Genomic DNA, 16,358 nt, shown 5'->3' with positions numbered 1-16,358 from the left:
GTCACTGAGCATGGGTTTTGCAGTTTCAAAAGCTCTTGCGAAGCCTAGAGTCTTCAGCCTATAGGTCAGGATGTAGCTCTCACCTACTGCTCTAGCACCTGCCTGTATATCCTGCCACGATGATAGTGGACTAAATCTCTGAAAATGTAGGCAATGGCTAAGCCTTGGTCATGGTGTCAAAGCAATACAGTAGTGGACTAAGACAATAAATACCCATTGCATACTGAGCAAAAAGAACAATGTTGGAGTGATCTATAGTACCTGATTTCAAAATATATTCCAGAGTCACAGTAGTGAAAAACAGCATGATACCACTATAGATATAGACACACAGAAGACCCAGAAATACAACTATACATCTGTATCTAAATGTTTCTTGTAAAAGATGCTGAAGGCTTGCTTTGGGAAAAAGACAGCCTCTTTGACAACTGGTGCTGGAAAAATTAGAATTATTTTGTATAAAAATAAACTAAAAAAAAAAGGATGAAAGATTTTAGTGGGACACCCTAAACTTTGATCTGGCAGTGATTTTCCCAATAGTGCTACAGTAGCCCAGAAAACAGAAGCAAGGACTGAGGAACAAGATCACATTAAATTCACTAAGCTTTTTCATAGCAGGGAGGCAATAGAGTGAAGAGACAGTCTGCAGGGTGGTAAGAAAGCTCTGCATACATCCATCTGACAGTGAATTAATGCCTAGAGTATATAAAAATAAAAAAATACAACATAAAAATTAAATCCAGTCAAAGAGGTGCAAATGATAAGAAAAGACATTTCTCAAAAGAAGGTCAAATGGCCAATACAAATGTGATAAACAGCCCAGTATCTCCAGACATCAGAACCATGAAAATCAAAACTGCACCAAAGAGCCAATATTATTCCAGTCAGAATGGCCATTGCCAGAAAACTAAACCTAAGCTAAGGATGTTAAGGATGCAGAGGAAGGAACCCTTACATACAAATTAGTACAGCCACTAGGGGAGTACACAGGGGTGATTCCTCAGAAAGCAGCCATACCAGGGCTTCTTAATTGTTTTCCACTTAAAGCCACTTTTGCCTGTGCAATTAAGCTGTATGACTCTGCACATATAAAACAGTAGTACACATAAAAGCTTTACTGATAATATAAAGAATCATATTATGAAACAATTTTGGTATGCATTTTATTTTACCACTTATTAAATTGAACAAATTTTTATACTAATGATATTCTTTTATGTAAGGAATTAAATTTTAGCTGAATATTTAATACTATAGGCTGCAGAACCTCTTCGATAATTTTAGAGTTGATTTTACTTTATAAATTTCAGTCTTGGGAATGGTGCTTTATACAGATGTGTGTAGTACAGAATTGCAGAAGGAAGTGTTTTTCAATCCGAAATTCATTTAACAATTTTTTGTGAAATTCAAGTAACCATCTCAAAGAACAGTTTTAAAAATCAAACATTCTAATTTAATAACAACCTAAAGATGAGTAATTTGATACTGACATGCTGCAGAATTATGGGTTGTTGTTATTATTATTATTATTATTATTATTATTATTATTATTACTACTACTACTACTACTACTACTATTTTGGTTTTTGAGACAGGGTTTCTCTGTATTGTTTTGGAGCCTGTCCTGGAACTAGCTCTGTAGACCAGGCTGGACTCAAACTCACAGAGCCTGCTTCTGCCTCCTGAGTGCTGGGATTAAAGACATTAATGCCTGGCATAAATTATGTTTTATAAAGGCAGAAATTTTATTTGTACAGGAAAAGCACTGCAGTTCATACCCACAGTACTCTTGAGACCTGAGCCAGAGTGTTTGAGGCAGCGTTGTTGACACTGTTGGTAAGATGGTCTGTGTTGTACAAGAGCGAGTGTTTTGTGCTCAGAGCCAAGGGTTCAGTGAAGTCACAGTGGTGCGACGTGAGGGATCACTGGCAGAAACACACATGCACTGTGACATGCATGCAGCTCCACTTGAGTATACCATCCCAAACAAGCACAAGTACACAGGCATTTCTTTAAAATGATATAAAGGCAATTTTAGACATCCAGAACCTGAAGTAATTCATTTTTAGTTTTATTAACATAAATACAAAAATTTTTTGATTGAAATAAAGTGGTAATGAAAATGTGGATCTACGTAAAGGAATAGGATATTGGAGTAACTGAAACACTATGAAATGTAAAACAAGCCAAGGTCTGCTTTGATGAAAACTATGTCTTGATTTATTGTCATAGTATGCTACAAGACATTGCCACTTATTTTATGGCAAAACAATGTGACAATAGACAAGAGTGTGAGATGTAATGGTTGTCATAATCTAGTTTGCCTAGGAGCAGGAAGCCCAGTGTAGAGGTGGTATGCCTACTGGAGGGTATTAAGTCAGAGATGGTTTTCAGTGATGTTGAAGAATGTTCTTCTAGGACAGCAATTCTCAACCCATGGGTCGTGACCCCCTTGGGTGTCACATGTCAGATATCTTGATATCAGGTGTTTATATTATGGTTCATAACAGTAGTAACATTAGAGTTACAAAGTAACAGTGGAATTAATTTTATGGTTGGGGATTACCAAAACATGAGGAACTATATTAAAGAGTCTCAGCATTAGGAAGGTTCAGAACCACTGCTCTATGAAGCAGTATATGATGGCGTATGTATGGTGCCGTTTTAGTTCTGGTGCAGTGATATGAAGAAAAGAGGGCTGTAGAGGATATTAATTGGTCACTTAACATATTAATTCTATTTTAAAAGAAGTTTTGCAGTGCTGCCTCTTGCTCTTCAGGCCTTTTGACTATTTGAATCTCCCTGCATAGTGCCTTCTGTAAAGACCAGGCCCTCACCACACATTAAATCTATTAGTACCAGACCTTGAACTTGCCATCCTCCAGAACTATAAACAAATGCGTTTCTATTGATGACAAATTAACTCAGTCTAAGGTATATCAGCAAAAATAGAGTAGCCAGCATTCTCGTCTCACTCTTAGTGTGGATTTGAGATCCTTATTAGTTGAGGGATAAAAAGGCAGAAACATTTAACAGGCTTCTAGTTCCGTTTGGTGATGGTTGTCCTCACACAGAAATGCCCCACACTTACCATTTGTATACCCCTGAATGAGAAGTTGACAACCAAGGGCACCCCATGCTCCCACATCAGTGAAGGCCTGGGGCAGGAAATGAACTACATTGTGACTGCTGGGCCACTTTAAAGTTCCCATATTAGTGAAGGTAAAGTAAGCACTCATAGAGGTCATGAATTGATCTTGATTTTGTATAGTGACAGCAAAAAGCACTGTATTTCAAATCCATGTTACTCATTTGAATACATTTTGGTCCTTTCATGCCTATGACAGTAGCGGATTAGAAATAGGGAACAACTAATAGTCCAACGAGGGTGCATCCAACAATGGGCTCAAATCCTGTGAAATATAGGTTTGAGTCATATCCTGGAGAGATAACAAGAGCAGATTAAGTACATACTAAGGATTGGGGGAAGTAAAGTAAATGGAAAGAGGTGATGGATGAAGGGCCCTAGCAGGTTCAAGCATGGCAAACAGGCCCAAGCATGGCAAATATGGCACCAGTAGGTTTTGCCTTTTACCCTTCTCCCCCTTGCTAAAAACCATTAGATTAAATCCCGAAAGCTAACCCCGATGGTCTGTTCCCTTATTTGGCCACTGACTCATTCCTGAGATGAAACACCAAGTTTCAGCAATCAAAATTCATTATTTCGCTAATATATCCAATCAGAATTTACCAACTCAACCTAGCACAGATTTCCCCCTTTTCTCCTTAAAAAAATCCACTCCTGCAAAACAAAAACCTGCAAAACAAAAAGCAAACAAAAAAGCCTGCTTTGTTGCTTGCTGTCTGCCTCTGTACTCCACCTCCCTTTGGTCCTTCAGTGTAATAAATCTCCATTGTGCTAAGAATTTGGTGTCTGGATATGTCATCTACTGACTCTGAGTGGGGGTGATCTCTCTTACAGTGTGCATAGTTAGCCTTAGAATGAGTTGTAGAAGCAAGGATTAGGTACTGTGTGTTCTGCTCACTTTCCTGTGTTTAGGCTTTGGTTGAAATAGTAAGTGGTTACCATCTTGAGACTTCAGTAGTAGATTAAGCTTAACAGAGATAAACAAACTGAAGGATATATACATCCTGTATTAGATGCTTCTTCTGAGTCACTTGGCGTAGTTTCAGGCTTCTTTGATTTCAGCTATGGTATAGTGAGCAATTTTGTTCAGGATTCCCCTCATTTAATTTATATTACCGAATTTCTGGCTTGCGTTATGCATTTTGTTACCCATCCAGTGAGATTACATACTCACAACCATATCTATATGCCCCAGAAATGTGGGAGAAGTTTAAGGCTAATGTTTAGCCAGGGAGTAATGGCTCTGGGATGTATTTCAAATGCTCCTTAGGAGATAGTCTGTTTTTAGTCTCTGTGATACTGTACCTGCCAAAAATGAATGGAGGAAAGACTTTTAGAGGCACGGCCATTGTCACGTGGCTCTCTTGCTTCTATACTCACACCTGGTGAAGCTGGGGGCAGGTAGTGCAAGTGGGCCATTGGGCAAACAGGAGACAGAAAGCAGCAGAGAAAAAAGTCTGGGACAAGACACGCCCTCCAAAGCACCCCCCCCCCCCCCAGTGAAGTGCCTCTTGCAGCCAGGTTTTCCTTCCTGAGGTTTCTAGCACCTCTCAGTGATGCCTTCATACTACAAACCCATTAGGGGATCACAAAAGCCCAGTAGCTGGCAACCGAGTCTTTAACACATGGACTTTTTGAAATAACACTTCATACCCCAACCATGGAATTGCTTATTAAATATCTAGTTGCAAACTGGAGAAAATCGGTTTATACTGATTTTATCTACTAACCTGCTGTCTTTCCTGTGCTTCATAGTTCTTTTAGCACATTCCCATATGAGCTCTCTGGAGCAAGCCTTTTTAATACACAGGGAAGCTAAAATAGTTATAAATAGCATAATTTAGGAAAATGTGGGCTATGGCTAAAATCACTGCTTAATCTTTTAAAATAAAATTTTATTTGAATATAGCCACACCCATTTATTGCTCTAGTTGTATTTCTCTGTCTCTCTCTCACTCTCTCTCTCTCTCTCTTTTTTTTTTTTTTTTTTTTCTGGATCCAAGGAGCGAAATCCAGGGCCTTGTGCTTGCTAGGCAAGTGCTCTACCACAGAGCTAAATCCCCAACCTGCCACACTCACTTTTATGTATTGTGTATGATAGCTTTCATACTATGAAAGACGGGGTAGTATTGAGAAAATGTATAGCCTACAAAATTCTAAAATATTTACTAATTGATCCTATTCAGAAACAACAACAACAACAAAAATGCCAAGCCTGTTTCCTAATGTTGCTGTAGCAAGTTATTACAAACATGCTAACTTGAACAGTCAGCTTGGTAGCTTAAAAACAGGACAGATTTTTTTTTTTTTTTTAAACAGATCAGACTAGGAAGATGACTTGGGCAAAGAGCATGCTATGGAATCACGAGGACCCGAGTTTGAATCCCCAGAGCCCATGTGGTGAATTAGCATCTGTAACTCTAGTGCCTCCCTGTAGTGAGATGGGAAGCAGAGACAGGAGAGTCCCTGAAGCTCATGGGCCAGCTGGTCAGGCATATGGTGCAGAAAAACAACGGGGTGCTTCAAACAAGATGAAAAGCAAGAGCTTGCATCTCAGGTTTCCCTCTGACCTCTGCATGCTTGCTGTGGCATACATCTTACACATGAATGTGTGCACACACACATCATATAACCCCCCACACAACACAACCCTGAAAAGCAGTTTCACTGGGCTGGAGTCAGAGGTGTGTCAAGACTTGCTCTTTACGGCCACGCTAGGACATTTGCTTATTTTCTCTAGCTTCAGAAGACTACAGGCATTGTCACATTGCCTCATGCTTCCTTGTCACGTGCACTTCTGTGCCAGTCTCCTGCTTTACTCTCATGACAATGCTTGTAATTATATTTAGGCCACACCCCACTATGCTGGCAGATTCCCTCCCACCTTAAAATCTTTAACCACATCTACAAAGAACGTTGCCACATAAAATAAATTTGTAGGTTCTAGAGAATAATAGCTGGGTATCTTTGGAACATTGGAGTTAACTGATCAGTCTTTCACATCTGCCCTACATGTAAAATATTTTCTTCCTCTCATAATATCCTCCAGAGACTAAAACCTCTAGCTCAGAAGTCCTAGATATCATCATTTAAAATGTCAAAACTTAGTATGGGCATGTTTCTTGGTGTAATTCCTCCGGGTGAAGAGGGACTCACCTAGTCTCATAGGTTTACAGACCTCTCCATGTCTGCTCCCCAGATATAGCAGAGGGGTGGGCAGAGAGCCACACTTGACATCATTTTCATTGGGAAAGGGAGCAGCATAGAAAGAAAGAAGGAATTAATAGTGCTAAACCATTTTGAAATCCAGCCATATAAACTTCTTTTAAACTCTCTTGGTGATAATACCCCCTCCCCAACCCTGCATGTGTTCTGCTTGGATGTTTTTGTGTTACTATAGTAGAACTGTAGCTGTGAGTAGGTCTTACAGCCTGCAAAGCCTAAAATATTTCTTAGATTATCCTTGTTAGAATGTACACTTGTTAGCAGCAGGAGTCTTTGTTGCTCACTAACATATCCAAGTTTCTAGAATACTACTTGCTATATAATAAACATTTAACTGTAATGTGGCACAAAAAGTAAAGATTAAGGTAACTTAGTGGAAGTGAGGGGCAAACCTTTGATATTGCTGAGACAAACCCAGGTTATAGAAAACAAAACATTCAACGATAAAATAGGAGAAATTTTTCTTGGTTTATGAAAAAGAAATGCACAGCTTAAAATAGCATAGTGTATTTAAATAAAAATTGCAATAGAATGACCAGTGCTAAAATACATGTTGACTAAATTATATTGTTGAGAAAAACAAAGAGTGCCTGTCCCTTAAACATAGATGTGGTGGTGCATGTCTGGAACCCTAGCCCTTTGTAAACTGAAAGAGAAGGACTGGATTCCAAGTCAGCCTGAGCAGTGTAACAAGTTCCAGGCCAGCCTGTGCTGCGTAATGAATGGAGGCAGGGAGGGTGGGGGTGGGGGTGGGGGAGACAGACAGACAGACAGCAGAGACAAGTACAGACTCCAGAGACTGACCGCTTGACCCAGTCTGATTTTAACCATTCATGACCATTTTAAGTGGCACAAAAGAATGGCAACAGTGTCTGCAAAGCTGTGAGAAAGACTGGGATTCAAGAGTAGTTTACACATTGCTAAGCAAGTTGTTTTTCAGATGCAGGGAGAATAGTCAGACTTCCAGACTTGAAAGAACTTAGGGATCATGACATCAATGAGCATTTCTTATCATTAAAAATTCAAATTACAGTTATATTAAAGTTAAGAGTGAATTCTGTAATAGGCTTTAGAAAATAAGTTAGCAGTGAATATTGATCTTATAAAAATAAGGGTAAATAGGTAAACCACTCTAGGAATTATTGATAAAAATTGAATATAAATATATGTATATATAGTTATAAATATTTTTCATAATAATGCAAAAGTGTGATAAAATTGAGAGATGGGCAAGTAGACAAAAGAAATGTTATATGTACATTAATTTTTCTTAGATTATATAAGTTATTTTTTTGCTGTTCTGTTGCATTTATGTTTCATTTTTTTATTAATTTATTTTTTACATTCCAATCCCAGTTCCCTCTCCCTCCTCTCTTTCTGCTCCCCCCCACTCCCTCCCACCTCCCATCTGTTCTCAGAGAGGGTAAGGCCTCCCCTAAGTCTGTCCTATCATCTCATTGAGGCAGGACCAAGGCACCTCTCCACCCCCACACCCCTGTGTCTGGACTGAGCAGGGTATCTCTCCATGTAGAATGGGTTCCACTAAGTCAGTTTGTGCATCAGTGTTAGATCGTGGACCCACTGCCAGCAGCCTCATGCATTGTCCCAGTCACACCATTGTGTATATTAAGGGAGTCTAGTTTGGTCTTATGCAGGTTCCCCATTTGTCAGACCTGAGTCAGTGATCTCTCACTAGCTTGAGTCAGCTGATTCTGTGGGTTTCCCCATCATGGTCTTGACTCCTTTGTTCATTATCTCTCCTCCCTCACTTCAATTGTACTCCAGGAGCTTGGCTCATTGGTCAGTTGTGGATTTCTGCATTTGATTCCATCTGTTTCTGGAAGAGGGTTCTAGCTTCTCTGGGGTTGTGGATTGAAGGCTGGGTATCTTTTGCTTTATGCCTGTATCCACTTATGAGTGAGTACATACTTTATTTGACTTTCTGGTTTTGGGTTACCTCACTGAAGATGTTTTTTTCTAGCTCTGTCCATTTGACTGTAAATTTTAGGATGCCATTGTTTCTTACCGCTGAGTAGTACTCCATTGTGCAAATAAATGTACCACAATTTCTTTATCCATTCTTCAGTTGAGGGGCATCTAGGTTTTTTCCAAGATATTACAAATAATATTGCTATGAATGTAGTTGAACAAATGTCCTTGTGATGTAAATGTGTCTCCTTTAGATATATGCCCAGCAGTGGTGTTGCAGGGTCTCGAAGTAGGTAGATCTCTTATTTTCTGAGAAATTGTCATACTGATTTCCACACTAGCAATGCAGGAATGTTCCCCTTTCTCCATATCCTCTCCAGCATAAGCTGTTATTAGTGTTTTTGATCTTAGCCATTCTGAAGGTGTAAGGTGGAATCTCAGAGAGGTTTTGATTTGCATTTCCCTGATGTTAAGCATCTCCTTAAGTGCCTTTCCATCATTTGAGATTGTTCTGTTGAGAATTCTCTGTTTATATCTGTACCCCGTTTTTTAAATAGGATTACTTGGTTGTTTACTTTCTAATTTCTTGAGTTCATTGTATATTTTGGAGATCAGTCTTCTGTCAGATGTGGGGTTAGTGAAGATCTTTCTTTTCCCATTCTGTAGGGAGCTGTTTTGCCTTATTGAACATATTCTTTGCTTTACAGAACTTTCTCAGTTTCAGGAAGTCCCATTTATTAATTGTTGCTCTTAGTGTTTGTGCTACTGGTGTTCTATTTAGGAAGTGGTCTCCTGTGCCTATGCACTCGAATGTATTTCCCACTTTTTCTTCTATGAGGTTCAGTGTGGATGGATTTATATTGAGGTCTTTGATCCATTTGAACTTGAGTTTTGTGCATGACGATAGATATGGATCTATTTGTATTCTTCTACATGTCGACAGCCAGTTATACCAGCACCATTTGTTAAATATGCTTTTTTCCCATTTTATATTTTTAGCTTCTTTGTCAAAAATTAGCTTTTCATAGGTGTGTGGGTTGATATCAATTTTATTTCATTGGTCCGCCTGTCTGTTTTTATGCTAATACCAAGCTGTTTCATTACCATAGCACTCTGATAGAACTTGAAGTCCCTAGATGATCCTTTATTGTACGGAATTGTTTTGGCTATCTTGGATTTTTTGTTTTCCCATGTGAAGTTGAGTATTGTTCTTTTCAAGGTCTGTGAAGAATTGTGCTGGGATTTTGATGGGGATTGCATTGAATCTGTACATTACTTTTGGTAGGATTGCCATTCCTACTATGTTCATCCTACCTATCCAAGAGCATGGGGGGATCTTTCCATTTTTTGATATTTTCTTTATTTAAAGACTTGAAGTTCTTGTCATACAGGTCTTTGGTTAGAGTTATACTCCAAGATATTTTATGTTATCTATGGCTATTGTAAAAGGTGATGTTTCTCTGATTTCCTCCTCAGCCTGTTTGTCATCTATATATAGAAGGGCTACTGATTTTTTTTTTTTTAAGTTAATCTTGTATCCTGCTACATTACTGAAGGTGTTTATCAATTGTAGGAGTTCTCTGGTAGAATTTTTGGGATCACTTACTTATACTGTCATATCATCAGCAAATATCGAGAGTTTGACTTCTTCTTTTCCAATTTGTATCCCTTTGATCTCCTTTTGTTGTCTTATTATTATTGCTAGAACTTCAAATACTTTGTTGAGTAGATATGGAGCGAGTGGACAACCTGGTTTTGTTCTTGATGTCAGTGAGATGGCTTTGAGTTTCTCTCCATTTAGTTTGATGTTGGCTGTTGGGTTACTGTATATTGCCTTTATTATGTTTAGGTATGTTCTTCTTTGTATCCCTATTCTCTCCAAGATGTTTATCATGAAAGGGTGTTGAATTTTGTTGAAGGCTTTTTCAGCATCTGTTGAGATGATCATGTGGGTTTTTTTTTTCTTTCAGTTTGTTTATATGGTGGATTACATTGATGGATTTTCGTATGTTGAACCATCCCTGCATGTCTGGGATGAGTGCTACTTGGTCATGGTGGATGATTTTTCTGATGTGTTCTTGAATTCAGTTTGCCAGTATTTTATTGAGTATTTTTGCATCTATATTCATGAGGGAAATTGGTCTGTAATTCTCTTTCTTAGTCATGTCTTTGTGTGGTTTGAGTATCAGGATAACTGTAGTTTCATAAAAAGAGTTTGGCAATGTTCCTTCTGTTTCTATTGTGTGAAATAATTTGAGAAGTATTAGTATTATCTTCTTTGAACATCTGATAGAATTCTGCACTAAATCCATCTGGGCCTGGGCTTTTTTTTTTTTTTTTTTTTTTTTTTTGTTTGGGAGAGTATTGATAACTGTTTCCGTTTCCTTAGGGGTTATAGGTATATTTAAGTTGTTTATCTCTTCTGGGTTTAATTTTGGTATGTGATATTTATCTAGAAAATTGTCCATCTCCATAAAGTTTTCCAATTTTGTGGATTATAGGTTTTTGAAGTATGACCTGATGATTCTCTGAATTTCCTCGGTGTCTGTTGTTGTGTCCCCCTTTTCATTTCTAATTTTGTTGATTTGTATATTCTCTCTGTGTCTTTTTGGTTAGTTTGGATAAAGGTTTGTCTATTTTGTTGAATTTCTCAAAAAAACCAACTCTTTGTTTCATTGATTCTTTGCATTGTTTTCTCTGTTTCTATTTTATTGACTCCAGCTCTCAATTTGACTCTTTCTTGCCATCTACTCCTTCTGGGTGAGTTTGCTTCTTTTTGTTCTAGCACTTTCAGTTGTCTGTTAATTCACTGGTGTGGGGCTTTTCCAGCTTCTCTATGTAGGCATTTAGTGCTGTGAACTTTCCTCTCAGCACTGCTTTCATTGTGTCCTATAAGTTTGGGTATGTTGTGTGGTTATTTTCATTAAATTTTAGGAAGTTTTTTTTTTTTTTTTTTCTTTATTTCTTCCTTGACCCAGTGGTGGTTCAGGTGATCATTGTTCAATTTCCATGTGTGTGTGGGTTTCTAAAATTAATGTTGCTGTTGAATTCTAACTTTTAGCTGTGGTGATCTGATAGGGTACAGGGGTTTATTCCTTTTTTTTTTTTTTTTTTTTTTTTTTTTTTGTTACCAAGTATGTGTTTGATTTTGAGAAGGTTCCATGAAGTGCTGAGAAGAAAGTGATGATGTGATGATGGGAGATGTCATTCTATAAATATGTTTCTTGTATTGGCTAATGAATAAAGCACTGTTGGCCAGTAGGAAAACAAGATAGGCGGGACTAGGAGACAAGGAGGAGTCCGGGATAGATAGTAGGAGATTCAAAATGTAAAACCAAGATAGAAGAACTCCAAACCCTCTCTCGGGTAAGATAAGACCATGTGGAAATACTTAGATGAATAGAAATGGGTTAATATTTAAGACAGAGCTAGCCAATAAGAAATGCTAGTAACAGGCCAACAGCTTTATATCTAATACAGTGTCTCTGTGTGTTATTTGTGGCTGGTGTGGCTCTGGGACCAGGCGGGCAGGAAAACCTGTTCATAACAAAGTATATTCTTTTATATTTGGGTGAAATGTTCTATAAATGTCTGTCAAGTCTATTTGAGTCATAACAACTGTTAGTTCCCTTATTTCTCTGTTAAGCTTTTGTCTGGCAGACCTGTCCAGTGGTGAGAGTAGGGTGTTGAAGTCTCCCACTATTAGTGTGTGGGGCTTGATTTGTGATTTAAGCTTTGGTAATGTTTCTTTTACAAATGCAGAAGCCTTTGTGTTTGGGGCTTAGATGTTCAGAATTAAGATTTCCTCTTGATGGATTTTTCCTGTGATGAATATGAAATGATCTTTATCTTTTTTAATTGATTTTAGTTTGAAATCTATTTTGTTAGATATTAGGATAGCTACAACAGCTTGTTTCTTAGGTCCATTTGATTGGAAAATTTTTTCCCAACCCTTTACTCTGAGGTAATGTCTGCTTGTGAGTTTGAAGTGTGTTTCTTGTTTGCAGCAGAAGGATGGATTCTGTCTTCATATCCAGTCTGTTAGTCTGTGTCTTTTTTATAGGGGAGTTCAGACCATTTATATTAATAATGGATATTAATGACCAGTGATTGCTAGTGCCTGTTATTTTTGTTTTTGTTGTTGGTGATGGCATTGTGTGTTCAGTTCCCCTCTTTAGGGTTTGTTGCTGTAAGCTCATCTATTTCCTGTGTTCTTGTGGACATAGGTGATTTCCTTGGGTTGGCGTTTTCCTTCTAGTACTTTCAGTAGGGCTGGATTTATGGATAGGTATTGTTTAAATTTGGTTTTATCATGGAATATCTTGTTTTCTCCATCTATGGTTATTTAAAGCTTTGTTGGGTAAATTATTCTGGGCTGGCATCTGCGGTCCCTTAGTGTCTACATAACATCTGTCTAGGACCTTCTGGCTTTCATTGTTTCTGTTGAGAAGTCAGGTCTAATTCTGATAGGTTTGCCTTTATATGTTAGCTGGCCTTTCTCCTTTGCAGGTCTTAATATTCTTTCTTTATTCTGTATGTTTATTGTTTTGATTATTAGTGGCAAGGAGACTTTTTTCTTTCGTCTACTCTATTTGGTGTTCTGTAAGCTTCTTGTACTTTCATAGGCATGTCCTTCTTTATGTTGGGGAATTTTCTTCTATGCTTTTGTTAAATATATTTTCTGTGCCTTTGAGTTGGGTTTCTTCTTCTTCTTCTATATCTATTATTCTTAGGTATGGTCTTTTCATGGTGTCCCAGATTTTCTATATGTGTTGTGTTACAGATTTGTTGGATTTAAACATTTTTTGACTGACGAATCTATTTCCATCAAATTATCTTCAATGCCTGAAATTCTTTCTTCCATCTCTTGTATTCTGTTGCTTATGCTTGGATTTGTAGTTCCTGATCATTTACTCAGCTTTTCCATTTCTTGAATTCCCTCAGTTTGTGTTTACTTTATTCCCTCTATTTCAGATTTCAAGTCTTGAATCATTTCCTTCACTTGTTTGATTGCTTTTTCCTGGTTTTCTTTAAGGAATTTGTTGATATCTTCCAATTGTTTGCTTGACTTTTCCATTTTTAAGAGAACTTTTCTTTCCCTCTTTATGGGCTTCAGTCACGCTCATTTTTAGGTTGTTTCCTCTGCTCGTCTGTGTTGGGATGTTCAGGTCTTGCTGTTGTAGTGCACTAATTTCTAGCGGTGCCTCATTGCTCTTTATACTGTTGAGTGTGTTCTTTTTGTCTATGCATCTCTTCCTCTAATCCATGTAGGTGGAGCTTATGCTTCAGGGGCTCTCGCTTTCTCCAACTGGTCCTGTTGGGGTCTGTGGCTCCCTTGACTACTCCTTCAGGCACAAGTAGAGCAGAGCTTCTAGTGAACACTCCTCCTGGTGGAACTGGGCCCAATACTCAGGTGGTCACTCTTGAGGTGCAGGTGAGGCTACAGCGCCAGTGGATGCTCCTCCTGTTGGAGTTGTAGGTGAGGCTGAAGGTCCAGTGTTGATGTAGTAGAGGGGTATCTCCAACTGAGAAATGGCAGTAGATACTGGCTGGGACACAGGCGCTCGTTCCCAGCGGAACTTTTTGTGGTAGATTCTGGAAGCTACAGCTGGAAACCATTGCTGTCGTTTTACCTGGTGATCACTCCTCACTCCTGGGCCCAAAACTCGAACCTCTCTCTGATCCTGCTCCCAGGTCTGAGTCTAGTGGCTCCCTTGATGCTGCTCTAGGCCTGAAGCTCTGGTCTCCCCTAAACCTGCTTCTGGGTTGGGATTCAGGCCTCCTTCTGATGCAGCTCGGGGCCTGAAGCTCGAATCTACCTCTGATGCTGCTGCTTTGGGTCTGAAACTTGAACCTCCCTCTGATGCTGCTTCCTGGATCTCATAAGCTAATTTTTTCTAATCTAAAAATTATGGCAATCACAAAAAAGAGCTAAAGTATCAATTTCCCCATTTCAGAAAGAAAGCATAACACTTAGCAGAGCACAGTAACTCTTGTTCTCTTCAGGAAGGTAGCAAGTAGCTATGCAAGCCTACTAAAGTTATAGTGAACATTAAGTGAAGTCAAGTTCAAAACTGAGTTCTTTAGTTCCTCCCTTGTACTGAGCGCTCAGTAACAACATAGAGCCTACAGATAGTGTATTCAGTTATGTAGAACATTCTCATCATTGTGAAAAGTCTCTTGGAGAGCATTGCCTTATTAAGAACAAATACAGAACTCAAAATAAAGTTGCTACACAGAATGATTGGATAGGAGTAACATTCAATGTAGTCTGTTAAAAGAGATACAGAGGTCAAATATAGCCAGGTGTGCTGATAGACCTCTCTAATCTTAGCACTTAGGAAGTGTAGGCAAGAAGATGCAGATTCAAGGCCAGCATGGGCTGTATAGAGAAACCTGTCTCAAAACACTCTAGCAGCAGGAGAAGCAACAAATAAAACAAACTCTGTTAGATATTGTATCTATGCAATATACAAAATAAAATCTGAATGTAAAAGAATAGGCAAACACATGAGCCAAATGGCTGCAAAAGAAGCTCAAGCTATGCTGTTAATATTAATATTAGGAAACTGGGTTCTGTGCAAAGAAGTTTTGAATGAGACAAAAGAAGTACTTTTTGATTATGAAAAATGAGAATAAAATGGTTGTGAATTATTTAATCATTTAATAGATGATCAAAAATGTAAGCCAAAAGCACAATTAATACAAACAGAAGCAAAATATTATCAATCTCATTACACAAAAGATAAAAACACATAAAGATTTTAAATAATATATTTTATAAGATTAATATTTATAAAATTGCACCTTTATAATAGAAAAGTTACATTTACATGTGTTTATGGAATAATTAAAAAATATTTTACATGCATTTAGGCCCTGAAAATCTTTAATTTCAGAAAATGGAAATATAGTAGAAGATATATTTTCTCATTGCAGTGTACTGAGACTGTAAATTTATTTAGGAAATGAAAGAACAATGAATAATAAAGCTGTGCTAAAAAATTTCATACATATTAGCCTATAAGTTATGTAGTAAATGTGTGGTTGAGGGTAAAGAAATTATTGTGGGAATATTTTATAAAATTTAATGCAATTAAGTTTGTAACATGTTTGAAAGAAGTGAGTTTCTATGAAAATAAAATTAACAAAATTGTCTCTAGGAGAGACAAACCTATTTTTGTTGTTTTTCACCCTATTGGAATTTGTCTTTCAGGGCAGTATTTGTTGAACTAGTAGTAGTGGTAAAGTCATTATGAAGACAATTAGTAATTGGTTAGGAGTGGACTCTAGAGAGAGAACGTTTTGATTAAACTCATGGTAACCAATTTGTCTTTTAGTCTGACAAAGGACATGACTGGAAAGGAAGATGTGTACCGAGGCCCAGCCATCAGGGCTCTCTGCAGAATCACAGATGTAAGTTCTCTTTGTTTTTAGTGGGTTGGTAAAGGAAACAATCTGTAGGTAGCATGAGATCTACTAGACCCCCACATCTGACTCGGTGAATCTTCAGTGTGAAGAAAGATGACCATAAGAAAGGGTTTTAACTCCAGTATTTTTCCTCTGCTTGTCCTTCCTTCCTTCCTTCCTTCCTGCCTTCCTTCATTCCTTCCTTCCTTCCTTCCTTCCTTTCTTTCTTTCTTTCTAATAGTTGTCTATTTTTTTCTGTTTGCTCTCAGGAACTGTTTTATGTAGGAAACAAAAACCATTCCATATTTGCTTTTTATGGGAACTTTATTGTGGGGCTTATATCTTTCAGAATCTGAGGAAAACCTTGTAACAAGTTACAAAAGCAGAGACTAGGGTATGTGTCGGGAAATCAGCAGTGAGATTTCCCTTTGTCACAGTGGTTGCCCATCACTTAACAGTGATGCAGATACTTGAGGGTAGATATGTGATTAGTCACCAGAAAGCCAGTAGATTGTGTCTACCTGGCCATTTGTTTACTTTGGTCTAGTCTTCTCTATGTAGAGATTCTATAGACTGTTCTAGAAACTCTGAAGTAGGAAAAGTTAAAGGGTCAGGATCACCAAGTAGATTGGATTAATAGCTGCAG

The 16,358-nt window shown here is 38.0% G+C and overlaps 1 protein-coding gene across 2 annotated transcripts in view; it reads left to right on the top strand.

Annotated features, from left to right (window-relative positions):
• Window positions 1-16,358, top strand: part of Copg2 (COPI coat complex subunit gamma 2) — a 106,726-nt gene that overhangs the window by 19,292 nt on the left and 71,076 nt on the right. For both annotated transcript variants that reach the window (XM_051175856.1, XM_051175855.1), the window contains one exon: window positions 15,643-15,718. In XM_051175856.1, the coding sequence (XP_051031813.1) occupies window positions 15,643-15,718 (76 nt within the window). The remainder of the gene's footprint in view (window positions 1-15,642; window positions 15,719-16,358) is intronic.

The sequence above is a fragment of the Phodopus roborovskii genome, unplaced genomic scaffold (assembly GCF_943737965.1).
Source record: "Phodopus roborovskii unplaced genomic scaffold, PHOROB, whole genome shotgun sequence".
Taxonomy (NCBI): Eukaryota; Metazoa; Chordata; class Mammalia; order Rodentia; family Cricetidae; genus Phodopus; species Phodopus roborovskii.
This window is presented reverse-complemented; position numbering and strand designations above follow the sequence as displayed.